The sequence below is a fragment of the Carlito syrichta genome, unplaced genomic scaffold, assembly GCF_000164805.1.
Source record: "Carlito syrichta isolate Samal-C Ts95f unplaced genomic scaffold, Tarsius_syrichta-2.0.1 Scaffold308876, whole genome shotgun sequence".
NCBI lineage: Eukaryota > Metazoa > Chordata > Mammalia > Primates > Tarsiidae > Carlito > Carlito syrichta.
In genome coordinates this window covers 567,733-592,623 of record NW_007252972.1, presented here as the reverse complement: position 1 = coordinate 592,623, position 24,891 = coordinate 567,733, and the positions used below count along the sequence as shown (strand labels likewise).

The 24,891-nt window shown below is 54.6% G+C and overlaps 2 protein-coding genes and 1 pseudogene across 2 annotated transcripts; 2 read left to right on the top strand and 1 right to left on the bottom strand.

Annotated features, from left to right (window-relative positions):
- Window positions 1–3,372: 3,372 nt before the first annotated feature.
- LOC103268725 lies at window positions 3,373–3,949 on the bottom strand (annotated as a pseudogene).
- A 6,102-nt stretch (window positions 3,950–10,051) lies between these two features.
- PSCA (prostate stem cell antigen) lies at window positions 10,052–12,519 on the top strand. Its single transcript, XM_008066329.1, has 3 exons — window positions 10,052–10,103; window positions 11,409–11,516; window positions 12,305–12,519. The coding sequence occupies exons 1-3, from the start codon at window positions 10,052–10,054 to the stop codon at window positions 12,517–12,519; spliced, it is 375 nt and encodes a 124-aa protein (XP_008064520.1).
- A 7,957-nt stretch (window positions 12,520–20,476) lies between these two features.
- On the top strand, window positions 20,477–23,286 carry THEM6 (thioesterase superfamily member 6). The gene is made up of 2 exons (XM_008066328.1): window positions 20,477–21,045; window positions 23,113–23,286. Exons 1-2 carry the CDS (start codon window positions 20,533–20,535, stop codon window positions 23,224–23,226), a joined length of 627 nt encoding a protein of 208 aa, XP_008064519.1. The 5' UTR covers window positions 20,477–20,532; the 3' UTR covers window positions 23,227–23,286.
- The last annotated feature ends 1,605 nt before the right edge of the window (window positions 23,287–24,891 follow it).

Sequence of the window (24,891 nt, the reverse complement as noted above, 5' to 3'; positions counted from 1 at the left end):
CCGCCGCTGGCCGGAGGTGCCAGCCACTCGGCTCTCCGTCAGCCCGCGCCTCGCCGCTTTCCCCCACAGCCACTTCCGTAACGCTCTAGGCAGGTTGGAGGACTCTGCATCTCGGTGACATCTGGGAGCCAGACCAGAGCTTTCCCAGAAGTCAGTGAAGACAGGAGGTGGGGGACGAGGTCGCGGGCGGTGTGTGACTATGGCTCGGGGCGCTTTGAGCTTCGCTCTTTCCGTCTGTAGAATGGGCGCAGGGCGACTGGAGTCTCACGTTTTATGATAAGTGAAAACCCTGTGCTGAAGGCCGTGGGGACTCTTGTAGTCCTGGGAAAGTGTCAGCGAGGAGAGTGACATTGGGTTTAGCCCCGGACAGCCTTTGATGGGAACAGTTTCTGTTGGGGCAGTGGTCAGTGATATAGCCGCCTTCCCACTGCCATGCGTCAGTTTTCATCCTGTTTGGCCCATTACTTAGCTAGAGCCTGTGCATACCTAACTTGCATGATTTAGATAATAAGATTTGAAACTTTTGAACCGGTGAGACTTAGATGAAGTTTGGACTTGAGTTGATGCTGTAATGAGTTGAAACTTTCGGGGGCCTCGAGATGGGTGTTTTGCACGTGGGTCCTATGTGTATCTTTGGGAACTAGAAGCTGAACTGTGTCCCCTGAAGGAGATGGCCCTTCAAGGATGTCCACATCCTCAACCCTAGCCCCTGTGAATATGTTGTTTACATAGCAAGAGGGACTTTGCAGATGTGGTTAAGTTAAGGTTGTTGAGATAGGAAGATCTTTATTGAGGTGGGCCCAATGTACAGTCCTGGGTAGGCATGGGGGACTGGTTCCAGGACCTTCCATGGATACCAAAATCCAAGGATCTGAAAGTCCTTTACACAAAATGGCATAGTATTTGCATATAGCCTTTGCACATCCTCCAGTATGCTTCAAGTCACCCATAGATTACTTATAATACCTAATACAATGTAAATGCTACGTAATAAATTGAGCCGGGTGTGTGGCTCAAATCTGTCATCCCAGCACTTTGGAAAGCTGAGGTGAGAGGAATGCCTGAGCTCACAGGTCTGAGACCACTCTGGGCAACTTGGTGATAATTGTCTCTACAATAAAAATAAAAATAAAAAAAAGCTGGGCATGGTAGTGCATGCCTGTAGTTCCAGCTACTTGGAAGGCTGAGGCGGAAGGATCACCTGAGAGCCCAGCAGGCTGAGACTGTGGTGGCCATGAGCATGCCACTGTACTCCAGCTGAAAAAGAGACTCCAACTGAAAAAAAAAATTGTTATACAGTATTTGTTTAGGGAATAATGACAGACAAAAGTCTACGTGTTCAGTACAGTTGCAATTTTAAAAAATATATTTTTGATGTGAGGTTGGTTGAATCTATGGATGTGGAACCCATGGAGTTGGATATGGAGGGCTGACTGTAATCACAAGGTTCCTTATGAAAGGTAGAAAGGAGGGTCAAGTAAAAGAAGACATTGTGATGATGAAAATCAAGAGAAAAGGAAATGTGACAACACAAGAGAGCTTGGAGTGATGTGCTTTGAAGACAGAGGAAGGGGCCACAAGCCAAGGAATGCAGCTGGCTTCTAGAAGCTGGTGTTACAGTTTGACCAGGTTCTTATGCCCAATGACCAGGAAAACCAAGACTGACAGAAGCTGTTACAAGTAGAGAAAAAGTTAATATCACAAAGCAGCTGAGTAAGGAAGACAGGTGATATTTCTCAAATCCACCTTTCTGAGAATTTTAGGCTAGAGTTTTTTAGGGAATAATTTTGTGGGCACAGGGCTAGGGAAACAATGCTGCTGATTGATTGGGATGAAGTCATGAGGATGTCGAAACCGTCTTTATTTGCAGAGCCAGTTTCTGGGAGGGGGTTACAGGACTGGTGGAGCCTGCTCCTTGGTATGTGTCCTGGGTCTAGGTGGGGCCACAGGTCCATCAGAGTGCAAAGTCTGAAAAATATCTCAAACACTCACTGTTCCTAGGTTTTACAATAGAGAGGCTATCTATAAGGCAAGTCCCTCAACCATCTGCTACTGACCCCTGGGCAGTAAGCCATTATAGAGATAAGGTATGCAGGAGGTGGGTTCCCCAGAGATAAAAAGCTGCTTGTGCCCTTCAGCTGATCAGATTTCAGGATGCTTTCAAGGAGACCTCTGCAACTCATGTTGTTTCAGGGAAAATATGTTTATCAGCCTCACAGGCAGCTTCCTCCCTCCCCAGGGGTCAGGGCATGATGATAACCAATTGCTATCTATTGAAGTGAAAGCAAACTTAGAAACAGCATATTTGTCCATTTCTACCCAGAGCTGCAACTTTGTAGGGCTCGGGTCACTTTCATAGTTTTTATCCCATGACTCCATATTAATTTTTATCTAGGTGTTTTCAGTGGGAAAGGCAAGGAAATAGGTTCTCTCCAGGAACCTCCGGAAGGAATGCAGCCCTGCTGACACCTTGATTTTAGCCCCCATTAAACTCACTGCAGGCTTCTGACCTCCAGAACTCTAAGATAATAATTCTGTATTATTTTAGGCTACCGAGTGTATGGCTATTTGTTACAACAGCAATAGGAAACAAAGAAATATTTTGGTAGCTCACTTTTCCTTAATTCACATTCTTCCCTCGGTTCCCAGGACCCTACCACCTGACCCCCCTTCCAATGCGTGGGGCTCCCCTAGGTGTTCCTAACATTGTTACAGGACCCTTAGGCCTTGTCTCAAGGACTGAGTCTACTCTGGTGTGGAGAGAGGCTTAGAAAGGGTGGAAAGGAAGGAAGAAGATCCTCTACCCTTCATATCCTCTACCCTCCAAGTTTGTCCAATGTTTTACCTCTTCTCCCTCCTTCCAGCTGCACTTCTCCAGGCTACTCCTCTGTGCTCTTACAGTCGCCTACTCCCAGGTCTCTGTTTCTGCCCTTACCCCTGCATCAGCTATCAATTGCTGTGTAACAAACCACCCCAAAATGTGATGGCTTGAAACAGCAACTATTTTATTTTACATGATTCTGTAAGGCAAGGATTTGGGCATGCAAGTTCTCCTTTCTCTTTTCTTATTGATTCCTTACTGATCAGGTTCACTCCCTGGCGCTTTTTTCTCTATCCATGCCCACTCCCTGGGTGATCGCCTCCACTATCATGACTTTAAATACCATCGAAGGCTGGCAACTCCTAAATTCATGTCTCTGGCCAGGACCCCTGCCCCGAAATCCAGACTCCTACGTGCTACCCAACATCTCTACATAGATTTCTTTTTTTTTTTCAGCACCAAGTTGATACTACTCTTTATTGAGGGAGAGGTGGGGTGTGCGCTCACAGGAAAGGGGGACAGTGGGAAGACAGGAGCCAGGAAGGCCACCTGCTGTCAAAAGCAGCCTCTGCATCCTTCTCTGGTGCCTGAGCAGGGAAGAGATGCCCACCAGGGGGGCCACCAGCCAAAGGAGAGAGCTGGTCAAGGGGATGGAAAGGGGGTTGGCTCGGCCCAGGCTGATGCAGATCCCTAGGCATTCTGACAGCTGGATTTTGTCAAGGACATTGTGCCCTGCCAGGGGACATTGTAGATCTGAAAAGAGCAGAACGCCTTTCTCTTCAGATGTGGTTGCTCATGGAAGGGACCAGTTCCCCAGGTTGGGCTGGGACTTGGTGCAGGTCGTTCGGCCCAGCTCCATGTCCAGGAAGTAGTTCATGCCCTCCACGATCTGCTTGCAGCACGCACCAGCTGCAGTGGGCGGTTGTGGTACATGTTGTTGCTGCTCTTATACTCGCTGGCCGCGAAGTTCAGCGCACGTCACACACGGTCCTCATTCGCATTGGCATCCATGAGACTTCCAAGCCGGCGCTGGGGCTTCTCCGGACTGGTGCTGGCTGCGGGGCTCATGGCCAGGGCCATGGTCAGGACAGCCAGCAGGAGCAGCGGGGCATGCGAGGGCCCAGCCATGGCTGCAGGACGTGGGGCGGAGCGGTGATGTTCTCTACATAGATTCCTAACAGGCACTGCCCCTCCACTGAAAAAACTGAAAAGAAATTGTAAATTCCAAAATGTTATCTCAAATATCAGCATGGCTAGGAGACTGTGTCACATCAGTGGTCACGTATCAAAAAATGTTAATGTAAATCTTGAGTCGTGCTAAAACTGCACGTAGGCTTCAAACTCGGGGTGGGTGAAGAGCTGATCAGTAAGGAATCAGGAGTTCAGACACAGCATTTCAAGACCTGAACTCTTGATCTTCCCTCCTGGCCTTGCTCTATCCATAGCACTCCCACCTTAGTACATGGTGATTCACCTTTTCATCCACTCAGACCAGAAAAACTTACAGTCATTCTTGACTCTCTCAGTCCCTAATACCACATCCTCTGCCCTCAAAATCCATCCAACATATTACCTCTTCTTGCTCCTTCCAACTTTCTTCCCCCAGTCCATGCCTCTGTGGTCTGGCAGCAGGCTCCTCCCTGGTCTGTTTCTGCCCTTACCCCCATATTAGCTATCACCTGCTGCGTAACAAACCACCCCAAAACTTAGTGAAACAGCAATCATTTTGTTGCACATGATTCTCTGGGGCAGGAATCCAGGCATACTAGAGTCAGATGTATTTGACAGAGGAGGAAACTGAGTCAAGGAGCACAGCAGACTCATGGTGGGACCAGAACCCAATATTAAGCCGGGCTCGGTGGCTCAGCCTGTAATCCCGTGCCTTTGGGAGGCTGAGGTGAGTGGATTGCCTGAGCCCGCAGGTTCGAGACCCACCTGGGCAGCGAGACCTCATCTCTACAATAAATCAAAAAAATCAGCCAGGCGTGGTAGCGCATGCCTGTAATTCTGGCTATTTGGAAGGCTGAGGTGGAAGGATCGCCGGAGCCCAGTAGGTCGAGGCTGCGGTGGCCGGGAGCAGCCACTACACTCCAGTCTGGGCAAAAGAGTGAGACTCCAACTCAAAAAAAAAAAAAGAACCCAATATTAACAGGCTAAAAAGAGGCCATTTTGCTTGTGTTGGAAGAGTCATTAGGAAAAAAAAACTTAGAGACTTGTATTAAGAAGATTTTCTTTGTAATTGAGTTGAACTGAATTTAAAAGCTGTTTGAATTTAAAAGTGTACATTTTTCCCATTCTCTCCACCACAACACGGCCTTGCTCAACTGGCCAGTTTTATATATAAGCCATTGCTGATGTTAAAGAAAAAAAAAAACCCCAAACAGCTGAACCACTTAATAATGAGGGGACATAAAAGAACTGTCCAGGCTGGCAGGAATGTGTCTGAAAGCCTGGTGTGGATATTGCCTGCCTCCTCAACATCTGTGAACATGAGGACATCAGTCTGTGATAGGCCAGGGCTCTGGAAATAGAAGATTGTTACAATCATATTTTAAAACAACTTAAAGCTGTCATTTTTAAATGTTGTGACTTTCCCTTCCTTTCAAATGTTGCAATTTTCTGCCCCTCCACTGAAAAACTGTGAAAAGAAATTGTAAATTCCAAAATGTTATCTCAAATGTCAGCATGGCTAGGAGACTGTATCACATCAGTGGTCACGCATCAAAAAATGTTAATGTAAATCTTGAGTTGTGCCAAAACTGCACGTAGGCTTCAAACTCGGGATGGGTGAAGAGCTGTACATTTTGAGTATAAATACTGGAATGAACGTGTGTTGCTTTGAGCAAGTTTTTGGGTAAGGATGCTGACTCATCTCCCTATAACTTGGTTAAAGAAATTAAACACTCCCTTTTCACCAATTTCTACCTCTCATTTTTGGCCACGAGAGAAAGAAGCTGATTGTTGCCCGGGCCTTTTACCAGGACCACTGGACTGGTGCTTGCTTGGCAGTCTCCCAGGACAGCAAAGTAATCCCAGGATGGCCAGCTTCATCCCTGTGTCCATCTGCTGCCGCCTCATGGACATAGGGTCACATGATCCCTCCAGAACCTGGAGGATGCTGGTAGGAGTGGGGCTTGGCATGGAACTGGGGCTTGACCCCCCTGCAAGATGCACAGGGCTCCTCCAGATGCTCCTACCATTACTCTAGGCCATGCCCAGTTTCTCATTGTTCTTTCCCCAATCCATGGGCTGCCCCCCATGCATGCTGCCCACCCTTTCTATGGCCCTTTGCCTGAAGGTGGGCCTGAACCTCGCTGGTGCCCCTCGCTCAGGTTCTGGAGGCTTTCAGAGGGGGAATATCACAAGCCAGCCCTCCCTCTGGAGGGCTTCAGGGTGACGAATCTCTCACAGCAAAGAAGGGGCTTTGGATTTCTGGCTGAGGGTGCTGGTGAAGCCATACCCAGCTGACTAAGTCTGGGGTCTCCTCTGGGGTCTCCCTCTGCTCTCTGGAGTCTCCTCTGCTTGTTAACTTCATTCCAGGAAGGAGGAGTGGCATAAACAGAGGGGCACAGAGAGGCAGAGACAGTTCGGAGAGGCACTGGAGGCTGGTGGGGAAAGCGGGAGTGGAAGCAAGGCCTGTCACCACCTTGGTGACCAGGCAGGAGGGGAGCAGGTTTGGGTCAGGGCTCCTTATGATAACTTTGTGAGAACCAGGAAAAGGCACCTCCTTTGGCAATGCAGGGTGTAGAGACTGGGCTGGATCCCAGGATGGTGGCAGGACCTGTAGGTACTTGGCCAGGGTGGGCTCGGTGAGAAGTGGCTCTGAGGGGCTCCAGGCTGCTCAGCCATTGTGGGACTTGGTGCTCCTAACACACACATTTCACTCGCATGAGCTAAAATAACACACACTCGCAACTCATACACATACCCTCACATGTTTCACACACGTTTCACACACAAACACATAATTCTGCAAACACATGCCACACACACTTTGACCTACCTGCACACACATACATTTTCTCTCTCATATGGCATATACATTTATATACACTCATGCTCACATGCAAACACACCCTCGCACCCGCAAATCACAGACACACAGCTTACAAGTCATGATTTTAATTTCCAGAACCCAAAATGGGGCCTGGCACCGAGGGTGCTGCCAACTACTCAGTGATCTGACATGCATGGGTTATTCTTCCTACCCGTGAGTGCATTCTTCCAAAGAAAAAGATCTAAAATAGTATAAACTAAATTGCAAAACCGTGGTTTTGCAATTAACACGCTATCTTTATTTTTTAAAAATCAACTCTGCATGAAATAAAAATTCACACAAAGTGATGTGCGTTCTAGCGTGGGACTGTGTGGCGTCCTTGGTAGGTGGCAGTGGGACTCCCTACAAGGTGGGTCTGTTCCCAGAAGATTCAGGGCCTGACCCAGATGCTCCGGCCTCCACTTCATATCCTGGCCAAGAGCGGGCAACTCCTGCACTGTGTGAACGGACAGGATCTCCAGGGAACCCAACTGGTTTGTGTGTATGGCAGTTGGGTGGGGAGGTAGAGGGCTAAGACAGAACAGGAAAATCCACAGTCCCAGGAGGTGACCAGCCAAGCGGAGGAAGGAGACTAAGGGTAAGTCATGTTGAAGCCAAACCCAGCCCTGCCCACTGCATGAGGGACTTCAAGAATCAGGCCCCTTTGTGACAGACCTTCCTGGGTTCATCTTAGGTTCAGGGGTTGCATTTAGTGCATGCCCAAAACATGAGTGATAGGGGACAGGGATCAACCTGTGACTAGGATCAGGGATCAGAGTGTGACCAGGATCATGGCTCAGTGTGTGACTGGGGTCAGGGCTCAGGTTGTGACCCTAATCAGGGCTTGTTGGGTGACCAGAGCCAGAGTTCAGAGTGATTATAGTGAGGGCCAGTTTTAGGCTGAAGTCAGAGTTCAGCTCATGGTCAGGGGTGGGGCTTTAGGGTGTTATGGCCATAGTCTTCAGCATTTGAGTTACGGCCATCCTTAGATCAGTGTCTCACCCTTAGCACAACTGAAATTGGGGCCGTCCTGTGCACTGCAGAGTGTTGCACAGATCCTTGACCTGGACCCTCTAGGGCCAGTAGCACCCCTGGGCTGGGACAAGGAAAATGTCTCCAGGCATTGACAAATGTGCCCTGGGTAGGGCAGAAATGCCCCTGTGAGAACCACTGCCTTAGAGCAATCACTTCATATCAAATCAGATCCACAAATATTTACACACTTGTAATATTTGAGGAATGAACGTCACAGGTTGGTGTTAAGAGCCACTGCCTTAAATACAGATAAGAAGTTCTGAACTCTGGGGTGGCCAGAGTCCCAGTGAGCTGGGGCTGGGGGTGCAGGGAGGATGGGACTGACAGGCAGCCAGCCACACACAGAAACAGTGAAGTCACAGTATCCTAATTACTGTGTGAGGTACCCCTCCCTGAGCTTACAGGACTATGGGCTGGAGGGGGATGTTCACAGAGAAAGTTCTGGCTGGACAGAGTGGGCAAGGAAGCATCCTGTGGAGGAAGTTGTACTCACCCTGTGTGACCTTGAGCAAGTCACCACCCCTCTCTGGGCCCCAGAGCTCTCCCCTGCCAAAGGAGAGATAATTTCCATGGAAAAGAGCCCAACCTGGTAGGTACCAGGAAGCTGGGCAATGGAGACCCCAGAGGGTCCAGGGCTGACCTGAGGTTCTGGGCCTGGGGTCCCACAGGCAGGTTTGTCAGTCCTACTGAGTCCCAAGGAGGTCTAGGTCTTGTGTCATCTTGACTCACATTGGTTGTGTCATCTTGATCCAGGACTCAAGGTGAAAACTTGGGAGCTGATGTCCCCCAGGTCCCCTGGAGCTCCCTGGCCTTCCCAGACAGGCCAGGCATGCTGGTGAGGGGTAGGGGAGGCAGTTCTCTGATGCTCTTCCTTCTCGCAACATTCTCACCTGCCCCCAAAATGCCCCAGAGCCCTTTTCGGGGTGGGTGGGGGGTGGGATAACCAAGGAGGGAAGAGCAAGAATGAAGGTCAGACATACCCTGAGCAGGAACAAGAGCATCAGGGAGGAAAGAGACCTTTCTCCCTCCAGACACACTCAGCAGGCAGCCAGTGGCCATGACCAGTGCTTCTGTCCACCAGCGTCCAGCCAGAACAACGGCATGCCAAAGGGGTCCGCAGGGCGAGTCTAGGAGAGGGACCGTAGATGAGGGTGGGGATTAGGTTGAGGGAGACAACAGGGACCACAAGTTGCCCCAAAGCCAGATGCAGCAGGAAGCGACTTCCTTGGACTTAGAGGGATGAGAGGAAGGCACAGTGACCAAGGCTGGCCAGAGCCTGTGGAATAGAAGGCTGACCGACAGGACCTGACCCTGCTTTAGAGGACCACTGCCACCACTACTTAGCAATCAGGACACCAGTCGCAGAATCAGTCTCAGTTGTGTCCCACCCTGCACCCTCCAATCTCTTTCCAGGGGAAGCTGACCAGCCTTTCAGTACACAGAAGGGGGGGCAGGGAATGGGTCTGGTGCCTCCTGCTACAGCAGAGGCTGCTAAAAGCTGCATTTCCTGACTCCCTTGCAGCTAAAATTCCAAATGTGGAATTAAACAAGGTCCTGAGGGTAAAGCATCCAGCCCAGGGTCTCTCGTGCACTAAGTGCTCCATAACTGTGAGTCTAGATGTCAAGCTCCCCAGGGAGCCCCCAGCCCCTGACACAGCTTTAGCAGCCCGCCCTTCTCTTTCACAGTGATTGCTGCTGATCTGTTTGTGACACTTTGATCAAGGCCCATTACCCCATGGACCATAGGGCCGAGGAGCCCAGCATGGCTTCTGTACAGAGCACAGGGACCCGAAGAAAGTGCTCTTATCCTTGGCTGGAAGACTGAGAGTGATGAATCTGGAGAAAGCTCCTGGCTTGTCTGACCTTACTCTGTGAGGTGGGGAGTTGTAGACTGGGGCCTCAGGACTCTCCAGCCCTTGGCCTGGGGGTGGCTGGAAAACACCCAGAGCGGGCTCTGCCCTCTGGAGGCAGAAAGAAGGGCAAAGGGAGAGAAAGGTGCAGGCGCAGGGGAGGAGATTAGGACCTGCCCAGCCCTCAGGCCCTCACTGGCTCTAGGGAACTCACTGGCTTTTGACTGTGGGTGGTACAGCCTGTCTCACCAGTTGAAGCCATATAAAGCCACCTGAGGCCCGCTGCTTCACCGCCACCCATTCATCACCATGAAGGCCGTCCTCCTTGCCCTGCTGGCCGCTGGCTTGGCGCTGCAGCCAGGTGAGGCCTTGGCCAGCCCCTCTGCAGGACTGGGAGTAGGGGTGAGCGAGGGAGGCCAGGGCAGACAGACAGGAGGAAAAGAAAGGGAGGAAGGAGGAGGGAAGAGGAAGGAGGGGGACCAAGTGGAAGGAAGGAAGGCTGCAAGGAGGGGGACTTTGGGCACAACCAGGATGTGGTCATGTCTTATTCATGCAGTGACATATTTCTTGCCGTCCTGGGAAAGGCAGGTTTGGAGGAGTAGCACCAGGCTGCTCTCCACCACTGTGGGGCAGAAACTGGTTCCTGGAGAGGCAGACTGGACGGAAAGACAGAGAAGCTAACAAACAGCCAGGAGGCACAGGGGCAAAAGACTCAAGCTAAAAAGTGCCCTAAAGGGAAGGAGGAGGAATGAATGAGGAAGGGGTGCTGGGCTGTCCTAAGAGGACCTGGGACCCTACTCCCTGGGCCGCCTTGGCTCTCCCTGGTGTCCAGTTAGTTCCTACTCCAGTGAGGGTCTTGGGGAGGGTGCCAGCCTGTGCTGCTGCTCTGCTCTGGCTGTGTCCCTCCCGCCGCGGGTCCCTGGATAAGTCACTAAGCCTCCCAGAGCCTCAGCTTCCTTTTCTAGAAAGTGGGGATCACAAAAATGACTCTCCAAGGCTACCAGGGGATGAAAAAGGGCAAAGTTTTGGGGCACAGAGGATAGGGCGGTGGGGAAGTGGGGCACTAAGTCTGTTTTGACGGGTGTGACTTGGATCCCAGCTTAATCCTGTTTTAAAGGGAGGAGTCTTAACCATCATGACAACCTGGCAGCTGAGTCTCCTCCAGGGGTAGAGCAAGAGACACCCAGAGGCCCACCCAGCATCGAGGAGGCCTGAGAAGGGCTGAGAGGCTGAGCTGGGCTTGGATGGGCTGTTGGGGGACATGGTGGGGTGGACCTTGATGCCTAGTGGCCTGGGAAGTCAGGGAAGGGTCTCTTCCACAACCCCCACCTCCCTGGTGTCCAGCTAGTTCCTACTCCAGGACTGGTCAACCTTCCCTCTTGGAAACGTGGGCATTTTAACAAAGCTTTACAATCCTAAGTGGGAGCTGGGCACAGGTGGTAGCTGTCAAGGACCATGACAGGAAGTTTGGCAGAGAAGCTGGGCTTGGATGAGCATGGTGCTCTACCATCAAGGCCTGTCCTGGCCCTGCTCTCTCTGGAGACCTCACTCTCCACTGTGTGGCAAAGGAGAAAATGTGGCCAGCGGACTTCCTGCCAGGTAGCTCCCCACCTCTGGGCAGTGCTGGCTGGGCAGCCTCCGAGGCCCTCCCTTCCCCTCCCCGCAGGCACTGCCCTCAAGTGTTACTACTGCAAGACCCAGGTGAGCAACAAGGACTGCCAACATGTGCAGAACTGCACCGAGTCTGAGACCCAGTGCCGGACGGAGCTCATCCGTGAGTGGCCCGGCTGCCCCTGCACCATCCCTTCTCTCTGTTGGTGGTGACCAAGGAAATTGGGTTTAGGACACTGCCACTGAACTGTTGAGCCTTCTGTCCATCTACTTAGACTTACATACTCAGCTTTCCATCCACCCATCTATCACTCCATCATCCACCCATCCCTCCACCTATCTCCCATCCCTCATCCCCATCCATCCACCCATCCCCCACTCATCCCTCATCCATCCACTCATCTATCACTCCATCATCCACTCCTTCATCCATCTATCCACCCACCCTGATATCTTCCTCCACCCACTTTTCCAGCCTCCACTCATCCCTACCCATCCATCACCCATCTACCCATCCTCCCCCCCATCTATTTTCATCCATCCATCCATCCATCCATTCCTGCACCCATTCCTCATTCATTCACCCATCTGTCATTCTATCATACACCTCTCTTCCCCCTCATCCACCCATCCATCCATTCACTCACTCACCTCCCTGTCCACTCACCTACTCATCCCCACCCATCTGTCATTCAACCACCTATTCTCCCACCCATCTATCTTCCTCCATACATCTGTCCACCCACCCATCTATCCATCCCCCATCCCTGCATTCACTCACCCACTAAACCTTTCTGGTGCCCAGCAGGAGATCTAGCTGCCCTGGGCATCTGGACACAGATGAGACCAGGCCTTCAAAGCGCTTTTGGGCCTGAGGCCAGCTCTAGTTAGGGCAGAGACAGGAGAGGCCTGGGGCAAGGCCAGGCGGGTGAGTATCCAGTGTCCCACCAGGTGCCATTGGCCTCCTGACTTTCATCAACAAGGGCTGCAGCTCGAACTGTGTTGCGGGGTCAGAGGACTACTACTTGGGCAAGAAGAACATCACGTGCTGCGACACTGACCTGTGCAACATCAGTGGGGCCCAGACCCTGCAGCCGGCCATCACCACCCTGGCACTGCTCACTGTGCTTGGTGGTCTGCTGCTCTGGGGCCCCAGCCAACTGTAGGCTCCAGGAGGCCCCACAGCACCACACACTGGGCATGGTGCCTGGAGTTCCTGGGCCACTCCTTACACACACCTGGCCTAGTCTGGGCCTCTCCTGGTGTCTGAGAGCGTGTTATAACACAGGTCTGGTCATGGCCCTCTGACCCTCCTGTGGGTCCCTCTAGGACTCCTGCCCAGCTCCCTCCTGCCCAGCAGGCTGGGCTCTAGAAACACGGAACGGCCTGTAGATAGCCCCTCTGACCCCCGGACCCCCAGGCCTCGGGATGCTGCTATTTCCACAGCCTGATATTCCCCACCCTTAACCCTCTGCTCAGGCACCTCTTCCTCCAGGAAGCCTTCCCTGCCTAGTCCCTCCATGAGCTGAGCTCTGTCTGGTCCATAACGTCCCCTACACTCACCAGGTGGCAGACACTCAGAAGGGCCCAGCAAAGGCTGAGATGAAAAGGACTGAGTAGAATTGGGGCTGTGGGGCTGGTGTGAGGTCCTGGAAGTCTCAAAAGATGAGGCCTTGAGGCCTGGAGAGAGGAACCAGCCCCCCATGTTCATGAGGGTCCCTAAGCAGCAGCCCCCATGCCCAGCAAGCCCTTAATAAACACCTATTGAGTAAGCTGGAGAGAGCCTCTGTCCTTGCATACCCTGGGCCGGGATTGAGATTGGGGCTGAGTCTGGATCTTCCGGACTTAGTCTGTGGCTGTGGACATGCCTTTACCATGAGGGCTGCAGCTCTGGCCTTGACAAAAGCAAACGTATAGCACCTAGAAGGGAGGACATCCCTGCAGAAGGAGGATTGTATCTCTCGGGATTCACATTTGCTGTGCTCCCTTGAGCATGTGGCCAAACCCCTCTGAGTCTAGGTGCTCACCTGTGACCCCTCCTTCCTGTGGGAATGAACCCAGAAAAGTCACAGGAAGGAGAGGGTTTCCAGTGGGAGGGGCCGCTACCACCCAAGCTCCACACCCTTCCCTTTAGCCTGATGTGAGCTCCTCTGTTTTTCAAAAACAGTTCATTTAAGAGCTGCACACCCACAGTAAAACGTTCAGATGCTACAAGAGCTCCACAGTGACAGACAGCTTCCCCTACCCTGCCCCCAGGTCCCTTCCCCTCTCTAGGGTGCCCTTTGCACCTCTTGGGGCTCCTTCTGTGCCCATGCCAGCATCTTGTGTACCTGGAGTCTTGGGGGCCACCCAGGAGGACTCTGCCCACTGCCCACACTTGCTTTATTCATCCTGGAAAAGCCGTTTTGAAAACAGCCTGCCTCACCACCCACCCCAAGCCTAGTGGTGGTCGTGAATGCAGGATGATGGGGTGTGGGCATATGTGCCTAGGTGGGGCTATGATCGGGGTGGTCCCTCTCAGGGCACTGGAGGGAAGGCGTGGGGCTCTCTCAGGGAAGAGGACACAGAGGGCCAGAAAAAGGAAGGGGTTTGTTTACCTTGCCGAGTACTGAACCAGGATTGGAACTTGGGCCTGGAGTTCTGGGTGGCGGGGTGTGAACCTGGTAGGCAGGGTCATACTGAGGAAGAGCCAGGCTGGTGGCCTGCCCTGCATGTGACACTGGGTGGCCAAGGGTGGCAATGTCAGGAGCATACATTTTCCCCAGGCCAGCATCTGAGTGACCCCAAGCGCTGATTGTCCCCTTCCCCCACAACTCCAGGTAGACCCAGTCTGCCAGGCTCCAGCCTCCCCCACACCCCCTCCCTCTGGGGCCCACGGCACGTTCAGCACACAGACCTGCCTTGGCTCAAATCCAGGGTCCAGGCTGGGCCTTTGTTTCCTGGGAGGGCACTCAGCTTTTGTTTTCTGGAAGGGTGCTGCAGACCTGGGGCCTTGGTGGAACTTGGCACCTATCAGGGCTCTGGTGCAGCACCTGGGGTCTAAGGCTGGCACTTGAGCAAACAGCAGCCCAAGGATTGGTGGGCATTCTGGGCTGTGCTAGTCACACTGTGTCTCCTAAAACTGCCCAGCTTGCTGACCTGCCCTGTTGAGCACGGAGGGATGCTGGTGCCACTCCCTGCTCCATCCACTCAGCACATAGTTACCAAGCACCTGCTATGTTCCAGGTTCTGTTCCAGGTGCTCCAAATACAGTAGTCACTCTGGTGATAATGTAACTGAACCCAGTTTCAGCTGTTCACTGCTCCAAAGCCAAACTCAAGAGACAAGGGTTGGTAAAAGGAAAACAGGTTCATTAAAGAGCCAACTAGCCAGTTGTAGTGGCTCATGCCTGCAATCCCAGCATTTTGGGAGGCCAAAAGGACTGCTTGGGCCCCGGAGTTTGAAACCAGCCTGGGGCAACATGGTGAAACCTCATTTCTACAAAAAAAAAAAAAAAAATCAAAAAATTAGCTAGGTGTGGTGTCATGTGCCTATGGCCCGAACTACTTGGAGGCTGAGGCAGGAAGATCGTCTGAACCTAGGAGGTCAAGGCTGCAGTGAGCCATGATCATGCAACTGCACTCCAGCTGGGTAACAGAGACCCTGACTCAAAAAAAAAAAAAAAAAAAGGAACTGACAACCTGAGGAGATATTGGACTAATGTCTCAAAGACCATCGAGTTCCTCAGGTTGATCAGAGGGTGTCTAAGGGAAAACAATGCGTGAGGGTTGGCTATATGCAGGTCAGCGTGCTCTGTCCTGGTGACTACCTTGAGCAATGGGACATTGGGTGGTCTACCTAGCATCAGTGTTTTCTCTGGAGGTGGTCGGGTCAGTCTGACATCCAGGTTCTGGCTGATTCCTGGAATTCTTGAGCAAGTGTATGGTTAGTCATTAGTCATGATAAAGGGCAGTAAAAGAAAACAACATGGCCATCAAAGCCACTCCAACCAAAAGGCAAGTTAGCTATGTTAGTTCCTTTGCTGTTCCATTGTTACCATAAATGCTGGGGAAGAAATAGAGCAAGGAAAGAGGATCCAAAATGCTGGCATGGCCAGGGAAGGCCCACAAATCTAGAGGCAAATGGCAGGGCAATAAAAATGACCATCTTCTTTAAACAAGGCACAGAGCCCATGGAGGTGTCCACACATCAGCCCCTACTCCCTAGTGGGAGGGGGTCCTTCCCCCTAGGGCTGAGGTTCAGAGACTCAAGCAGACTGGGGATGCCTAAGGACAGAACAGACAAAGGGCCCCAGTATCCTGTCCACAGACTTCCTTGCATTTGAATGCTTTGGGCCAGGTCGGGGGAGGGAGGGCAGACGGGACCTGCCAGGTGGAAGACCTTGCTGGGTTCTCTGTGCCAGGGCCAATCTGTAACGTGGGACTGCCTCTGACCTCCTGAGCTGTCCCCAAGGTCACAGAGCCTCCAAGCTGAGGACCTATCCCCTACCTCACAATGACAGAGGGGCAGAAGCCTGCTCTGGCCACACAGCACATCAGGGACAAAGGTCCTCCCATCCTGCTGCCTCCTCACAGGACAGATGACTGACACAGGGGGCTCACCTCTCCAAGAGCAGCGACCAGTCAGGGAGGGCCACTTTCGGAAACAGCCCAGGTCCTGGCCCTGGTGCACCAGGACTCCAGAAGTCTTCACATGCTTCTGCTGCACAAGGCAAATCTGGACTGGAACCCGCATTTCCCTCTCTCCCAGCATCGCCTCATCTTTAGACACAATAGAAAGGCAAACCCTGGATAATAATAGCTTGTGTGATGTTTCCTATGCAAATACATGCAGATGCACACTCACAACAGGCATTGTCTGGACCATGACACACACTCTTCTTGGTGAACTGCTTCTTTTCTTGCTGTCTTTCCACTCGAAGAAACAGAGACTCTTATCCTTGTATCTGATAGCTGTGGTGCTCCCTTGAGTGGATGGATTTTTTTGTTTTTGTTTTTGAGATGCCATTTCCTGAGCCTTTACTATGTGAGAGATTCTGGACTGACCCTTTAGCATCTATAATAATCATAAGTGATGACAACAGCAGTGTTGACACAGCCCTTACCATGTCTAGGCACTCTTCTAGGGCTTTCCATGCCATCATTCATTTATCCCTTACTACAACACTGTGAAGTAGGGCTGTACAGAGAAGGAAACTGAGGTACTGAGAGGTCAAGTAACTTGCACAAGATCACACGGTAAGTGTTGAGGCTGAAGGTTCTTATCCAGGTAGAATCAGGCTCAAAGAGGTGAAGGAACTGACCTGAGGTCAAGCTGTTCCCAGTCACCCTCCTCTATGTGCCAGTCTGCCCCAAACTAGGCCTCCAGGGGTATCCCTGAATGGACATCTCTAGCCCTGGCCCCAGTTCTCATCCCCCCACAGCCCTGAGCTGGGGCTAATCTGACACTGTCCTCCCCCAAGGACTCTGGCTTAGCTGGACTGTCAATCCCCAAGTCTGTTTGTCTGAACCTTTAAGGACCTGAAAGGACTAGGGTCTCCCCCTAGGTCAATGACTGTCCTCCCTTGAGCACTCAGGGAGATCCATAGATCTTCCTTTCCACCTAGCCACCTGAGACAGCGCAGGGTGGATGGTCACAGTGGGACACCTCCTTGTCTTGTTCATCACCTGCCTGGGGCTCCCATTCTGTAAGTTCTGTCCATTACAGAACTTGGCTAGGCTTGGGGTGCAGAGGGGCAGGTCAGCTACCTGAGGGGTGCTGCAAAGACCAGGGGTGAGCAGGGGCAAGGGAGGGGAGCTGTCTTTCTCCATCGGTGTCTCATCTCCTCCTCCCACTTACCCTGCCTCTTTCCCCACCCCTCCTCTCCCATCACCATTCCCTGATTTCCATCTTCCCTGCTGTCAGACCCCTCTCTGAGGTGGAAGTCCACATGGTGGGGCTTCCCTCTACCTCTCCCCCACCAAGCCACAGTGGGCCCAACTGCAGCAAGAGACATCAAGCTACACAGGAACGAGTTCTGAAGCTCTGGGTGGAGTCCTCCTGGAAGACATCCCAAGGTCAAGCAGTCCTTACAACAGTCCTGGGGGAGGCTTAAAGTACAAGGTTTTTTTTTAACCAAGTCCCCACAGTTGCAGGCTGGGAACCTGGACCTCCATCCACCCACCCGACAAAGGCTGGGGTGGGGTGGCCTCCAGGTGAGGGGTCCTCCCTGTGCTCTGTGCTGCTATACATACTTCTGGGCCAGGGATATGGCTGCCGCCTGAACAGTGGTGTTCCCACCTGTGTTACCATGAAGCGCTAGTGGACTGGGGTAAGGACAACTGTCCCCAGCTGGGGCCTGAGCAGACCCACCTGGAAAAGAACCCCAGCAGGCAATCCCCTCTAGGAACAACCAGCTCAGTCTTCCCCGGAGTACATATGGGGAAACTGAGGTGCTGCAGTGTTCCCACTCCTGAGCTGTGGCAGAGCCACCAGATATTAGGATGACCACACCTTCTTATGAGCCTGAGGCCCGTGGGCTGGCCTCCCTGCTCCCAAACTCGCTGTCTGGCCTGCAAGCTACCCCTCCACAGGCAAAACGACAGTGACCAAGCAGTGCGCGGGTGCGTGCCTTCGAACACCAAGGGGCTGGGCCAGAAATGCCCTGGAGTTGCTGCCACCAAGACCAGTGCAACTCGCGACAGGGTTGGGGTCGGGGTCGGGGCGGGGTCGGGGTCAGGCTCCAGGGCCCGCTGAGTTCCAGCTGCAAGCGTGCTGCTGGGCGGTGCCCTGAGCCCGTGCTCTTCCTCACGGTGGCGCCGTGAATCTAAGCGGCGGCCACTAGAACTTGGACTGCCAGCCTCTCTCTGGCGGTGACGTCTGACACTATTGCTTATACAGGAATCCTAGAGGAACTAAAGGGCCCGGGAATACATCGTCCCCCTTTCCAAACCCACCCACCCTGCAGGCTTGGACACCCGGAGCCCAGGCCAAGGAAGGGGCTTCCAGGTCCGGCACCCAGGAGTCCCTCACCTGACTTGGATTCCTTCAAGTCCCCCCCCAAATAAAACTGCCGGTGACTCACACCAAGATGCCCGCGTCCATTGTGTGGGGCCACTGCAGCCAATGGTGGGGGGGTGGGGAAGAAGCAGGTGCATTGAACTCCGTCCACCATGTGCTGGGCATCAAGCTGGCCCTGGGATAGCGGTCAGGAGGCAGACCAGGCCCTGGCGTCCTGAACTCGGGGTCCAGCGGGCATTCTCTGGAAGACAGGCATTCCTTGCTTATGTGACCACGCCTGCGTAAAACTGCAGCGAGTTCAGTGTACTCTGGGGAGAGGCTCCCTGTGTGAGGAGGGCTCTGGGGATCTAGCCCAGTCTAGGGGTGGGGAAGGGGAAGATGGGGGTGGGAAGCCTGGATAGCAGAAGCTGGAATGAAGCAGGATGGCAGGAGCAGAGGCCGGGAGGGGGAGGGGGAGGTCTGGTAACATGCAGCTGATTTCTCATCCACTAACCCTCACTGACATCTTCTCTGGGGCAGGCCTCCTGTGAGACTCCTCTAGTGGGATGGGATGTAGCAGGCAAAGTGGGTGACTAGGAAGCTGCACTCTTTGAGCAATGGCCAATAGGCCCCAAGGCTGTGTCCTCAGTCTTTTCATCCTGAGGGACCACCCTTCCCGGAGACCGAGGGCTCAGAACCAAGCCAGGACAAGGAAGGCACTACAGGGACAAGTATGAGCAATGCCGGGGAGGCCTTCTTACATCAGGGCATCCCAGGGTGGCTGGAGCAGCCATGATAGGCAATGAGCTCCCCAATCACTGGGGGAGTATCAAGCAGATCCCGGGGCTCAGAAAAACCAGATCCCACTCTGCCACAGCTACTGGCCCCGAAGCAAAACTGGAAAAGCAAAGGCCTCCGCTTCCACCCTGGTCAGTGACCAAGGAGTGCATGGATGCCCAGGGACTGTGGAGTGGGGCTGCCCAAGACATCTGTGGGTGCCACCTCAGGGAGCTACTCCTTTGAGAGTGGTCGAGAACCCTGCAACCCTATAAAGCCCGTAGGCCTCTCAGCTCAGTTGCTGCCAGATGAGGGCCTCCTGGGAGCTCATTAAACGCACGACCTGGGAGCTCATTAAACGCACCGAGGCCCGAACAACAGAGCAGACCGAAGTGGGCGCCATCCCGGGCCACTGGCATACGTTGTCATTTGAGAGGCCTGGGGACTGTAAGGGAGAGCTGGCTGGCTTTCTCTGGGTCGCCATTCCTCTCCAGCCTCGCAGGGAAGACGGACATGACACCCGAGCGTGTGCCACAGCCCGCTGGGCTGAAGTCCCAAGTGCCTATGGCAAGATACTCTGAGCAGCTTGCTGAGTCATTGACTTTTACCCGGCTCCTCCCCTTCCCTCCCGGACCTTATTTACTACGGTTTCCAAAGGGGGCAAAAGAGTGGGAATGCTCAGGAATGAGTCTGGGGTTATCAGAATCTTTAGGGGCTAGGGGGTGATGTTGGGAGGGAGTAAGAAGTCACAGGTGGTGGCTGAAAATGCGCATCGGGGCCTGATCGTGATTGGCCCCGAACTGCTACGAAAGTCCAGGGGCCCTGGCCCTGCGGGGGAGGGAGACCCCGGAGGTTCGGGAGCAGGAAGGTCGGGTTCCAGTAGAGTCACGCTGCCGCCCACCGTTGAGGGTCGGGCGGTGTCCCATTCCCCTCGCAAAGTGTCGCAGCTTGGGCTGGGGAAGTGCTGGAGCCTTAGACTCTGCTCAGATAAAGGGTGGCCTCCCCGGGGCCAGTCAGCGACTTCAAGTGCTAGTGAAAGACGCGCAGGGGGCTCGCGCTCCTGGGCCCCCCGGGAGACGCCACGGACGCCCGAAGACACTCTCGCGCCTGCAGCGCCAGAAGCGACCACTAGATGCCGCTGTGGCGTCCAGCGCGCCCCGCCTCGCCTCGCCCAGCCCCGGGAAAGCGAAAGTGGCGCAGGCCGGGTGGAACGGACCACTGGCGGCGCGAGGGGGAGTCCCGGAACCGTGGGCCGGCCTCCGGGCGGCGGCGCTAGCGGCCTCTGGGGAACGCTCCCCCCTCAGCCGGCATCGCGAGGAGGTTCGCTCCGGCCGTGCGGCGCTGGCGGGTTCCCAGGCGGGCCTCCCCGGCCGGCACCAGCAAAGGGGGTATCGCCGCACCCCGCGCCCGCCGCCGCCGTCGTAATGCTGGTGCTGCTGGTGGCGGTGCTGGCCCTGGCGCTTGCCTTCTTCGCGCTGTCGGACGGCTGGTACCTGGTGCGTGTGCCGTGCGCCGTGCTGCGCGCGCGCCTGCTGCAGCCGCGCGTCCGCGACCTGCTGGCCCAGCAGTGCTTCCGGAGCCGCGTGCTACCCTCGGACTTGGACCTGCTGCTGCACATGAACAACGCGCGCTACTTGCGCGAAGCCGACGTGGCACGCTGTGCGCACCTGACTCGCTGCGGGGTGCTCGGGGCGCTGCAAGAATTGGGGGCGCACACCGTGCTAGCCGCCTCGTGCGCGCGCTATCGCCGCTCCCTGCGCCTGCTGGAGCCCTTTGAGATGCGCACCCGCCTACTGGGCTGGGACGACCGCGCCTTCTATCTGGAGGCGCGCTTTGTCAGCCTGCGCGACGGCTTCGTGTGCGCGCTCCTGCGCTTCCGACAGCACGTGCTGGGCGCTTTGCCCGAGCGCGTTGTGCAGCACCTGTGCAAGCGCAGGGTGAGTACCCCCGCCCCTGGTCCCGGGACACAGCTCCCGCGGGACCCTGGGAGGCTTTGGGTCCCTGGTTCCCTCCCCTGAGGAACGCCTGCTGTCTGTGCCCCTTTGCGTTGCCCATGTCCCGCCTTGTACAGCTCTTGCCCTTTCCTCTCGACTGAGGGCCTCCCTCACTGATAACTTCTTGGGGTTTCTCCGAATTAACTCTTTATAGTCGGGCTTAGCGTCCTCCCCTTGTGCCATTTCTTAACTTGACTCCTTATGGTTTCAGGTTCATCCTTCTTCCCAGGTCAGACCTCTCCCAGGACTGTTCTTGATGCTATTGTGTGGCTGGAGTGCTTAGCCACCCTCTGTAGTCCTTGGTTCTGAACATAGACTGATGGGAGGTGATCAGTTATAAAACCAGAGACCCCCTTTTGTACAGCTTAGAGCTGAGGGGCTAGGTCCTGGCCACTGGGCTTGGGGGTAAAGGACTGAGTCCAGAGAGCTGCAACCTTTCTGGCCCTTCTCTAATTGAGAGACGAAGGCCCCTCCCCATAGCCCACTCCTATCAGCATAGTAGAGCTGGCCAGGGCACTGGGGATGGTGGCAGTGGTTGCTAGGACAGGCTCCTGCTGCAGGCAGGTTCCTGAAAAGTTCCTGGAGCCTGCATGTGAGAAGCCAGGGCCTACCCCTGATGTGCACTCAGGGCCTTGGACAGCACCTCTGGCCTTGGACAGCACCTCCTGGCAGAGGAGGGATACTCACCTCAGTCCTGAGAGGCCATATCAGAGGTTGGGAAACAGGCTTGGAAAGGAAATTGCATCTGCTCAAAGCTCCACTGCGAGTCACAGCCACAGCTCCCTGGTCTTCTCTGTGTTGAGTCAGGAACTCTCTGAAGGGCCTGGATCTCTCTGTGTCCCCGTAGGGGCATATGCTGAACTCTGTGTGTCCTTTCTTATGTCTACAGTCCAGAGAGAGCAGTCATCAAGGTTGAGAGCAGGGACTTGGAGGCCGACGGGAGGTGAAGCCAGGACTGCTTTTATGGGAGGGAGGGTATGGCTCCGTCAGGCGTGAGGCTGATGAGGCCCATGTGAGAGGTGAGGGGGCTGGGCCCTGGTACAGCAAGGACAGTGTTGATGAGATGGAGTTTCTAGCCTGAGAGTCTCAGGTGGTGTGGCAGGTGTAGTTTTGGCTTGGGATCCTGCATGCTGGAAGGCTGGCCTCAGGTGATATGGCCAGGAAGGAGAGCTGGTCTGGAGTGAGTCTTGGATGCGGCCATTGAAACCGGGCAGGGAGAGGAGTGGTTCTGAGAGCCTGAGCCCAGGTCAGCTCTGCCAGGACTTGCTGTGGGGGCCAGGCACCCCCTCCTCCCTGGTTCTGGTGTATTTGCAGGGAAAGCCTGGGCTTTATCTCTAAACGCCTCTGTGTGGCCATTTACTCTGAGGTGGGATGGGCATTTGCCTGCCTTCTCCCCTCATCCTGGGAGTACCCAATGCCCATCGGCAAGGCCTCCGAGTCCTCAGGCCTGGCCCAGAGACTTGCCACATGGTGGCTGGGTATGCGGGGAGGAGGAGGCAACTGGTGTGGCCAAGCAAGGAGAGTTGGGAATGGAATGGTTGGGCCCAGAGTTGCCCTGGAGATCAAGGCCAGTCCTCTTGGTGCACTCCAGAAAGAAAGCTTCTCAGCAAACCCTCCCCAGCACCTTCCTGGGAGAGTGGTTCCCATGCCATCTCTGCCCCTCCATCCCCTGCCATTCTGAGGCCTAGGGCTCTTCTGGGTCTCCTGTCAATTATAGGCTGCCAGCTTCAGGGGCTTTGCCTGGATTCTGGGAACACAGAGGACTTAAGCATGGCCCCACTGGGGAGACAGGCCTGGCAGAGGCAGAGTTGTGTTGACAGCTGCAGTGGATGAAGAGCGGCACACAGGGCCTTGGGAGGCACCTGGGGCAGCTGAGGTGGGCGTCAGGAAGGGGATCCTGGAAGGTCATGGCTGGGGAGCAGCAAGGGCAGAGGCCTAGAAGAGGACAGGCAGCAACCTGGCTGGGTGCCCCCTTCTTATACCCCTGCTCACTCTTCTGTCCTTCTGCAGGTGGAACCCCCGGAGCTACCAGAAGACCTGCAGCACTGGATCGCCTATAACGAGGCTAGCAGCCAGCTGCTTCGTGCTGAGAGTGGGCTCAGTGATGCTACCAAAGACCAGTGACCGCCATCTCCACACCCTGCCCATCCTGGCCACCAACATCAGCCTAGGGGCACTGCCCACTCAGCCCATCCACTGGAGTGGCCCACAGAATAGGCAGGTTGGGCTGAGCTTGCTCTGAGCAGGAGTTGCCTCCTGACTGACCCAGCCCAGCACCCTCCACCTACTGGGATCCTCAGTTAGTGGCACCCCTCTGTACTGGGCCTGGCATCAGCACTCTGAGCTCTGCCCCCTGGGTGGGGATGAATGAGCAAAAGGGTGCCCAGCCCAACCCTGCAGGGAGGCTGTGCTTCTGTGGGCCTGGATGGGGGAAGATGGTACCTGGAGCAGATAGACCAGCAAGAGGGACCCAAGCACTGAGCTTAGGTCGGAGCTGCTATGAGTGGCATGGCAGGGTGAGGCCAGAGCAGTCCTGGGCTTAGGCTGGGACTCTCCAGTGCCTGGACCTGAATCAGGCACAGCAGGGGCCTCTGAAGAGTCAGAGCAGCATTTACCAGGCAACCGTCTCTGACTTCTGCTGAGGAGGGCACAGGCCCAGGACAGAGTCTGGGTGGTCAGAAGCTGGGGCTGGAGACAGATAAGGAAGGCATTTGCTGGCAGAGGACTGGGTCACCTGAGCTCTCTTGTGGTCAGCCTCTACTTCCCCCTCTCCTCTAGTCAAACTGGGCAGGAGAACAGGGCAGGCAGCAGGGGCTTGTGGCTAGGAGGGATCAAGTAGCACAGAGGCTCCTGGAGAGGCAGCAGGCTTCCCTTCTGGGAGTATCCTAATCAGAAAGGGAATAGAACAGAGAATGGGACTCTGTGTGGGTGTCCTTGTCCACCTGTACTCCTCAGTGCCCATCATATCAGGACCATGCTGTGTAACCTTGGGCTCTCTGGACCTACAATACCTCAGGCTTCTGTCCTGTTAAAGCTATCCCTGCCTGGTGCCCTCCCCTGCTCTGAGGCTGCCTCCCTAGATGACTAGACAAGGGGCATCTTGGCCTCTTTGCCATCTCTGTCCCTGCCTTGCTCTAGTGGCCTATCCTAACAGCTGCTCTCAGGCCTCTCTGATGGGGACACCAGGCCATTGGGATGCTGGCCGGGGCTACCCACTCCTGTGTAATCCCTCACTTTATATAGCTGGGAAGCCAAGACCTGGAATGACTCAAAACCACTGAGGCAAAGCAGGGACTGGTCTCCAGCCTGAGGCTCTGGCCGATGCCCTCAGACCCCAGAGAGGGGCTGCCCTGCCTAGCTGGACACTGGGGTCAAGTGTCCTGCGTGTGGGGGTCACTGCCTGCCTGCTTAGGGCCATGTGCCTGCTTGCCTGTGCCCCTACACCAGCCTCTGCTGGCCCAGGGCACAGACAGATCAGCTGGATGGCTGGAGCTGCCCCCTCGCTGCCCCCTCCAGAAACCCCACCTGAGCCAGAGCCGGAAGTGCAGCAATGCCCCAAGCATCCCTGTCCCCACCATGCTGTTGCTGTTCTTGCCTGACAGTCACCATGGGAAAGCTGTATACTTTTTGTTTTATTTAAAGAAGGTGCAAGATTAAAGGATTTTACTTGCAAGTGTGAAGGGGGAGGCTCTTGTTTCTGAATTTCTCCCACTGCCCACCCAGGCAGGGGCTGAGCCTGGACTAGAGGCCCATTCCCAGGATGTGTTTCCTGACATGGGGCGTGTCCAG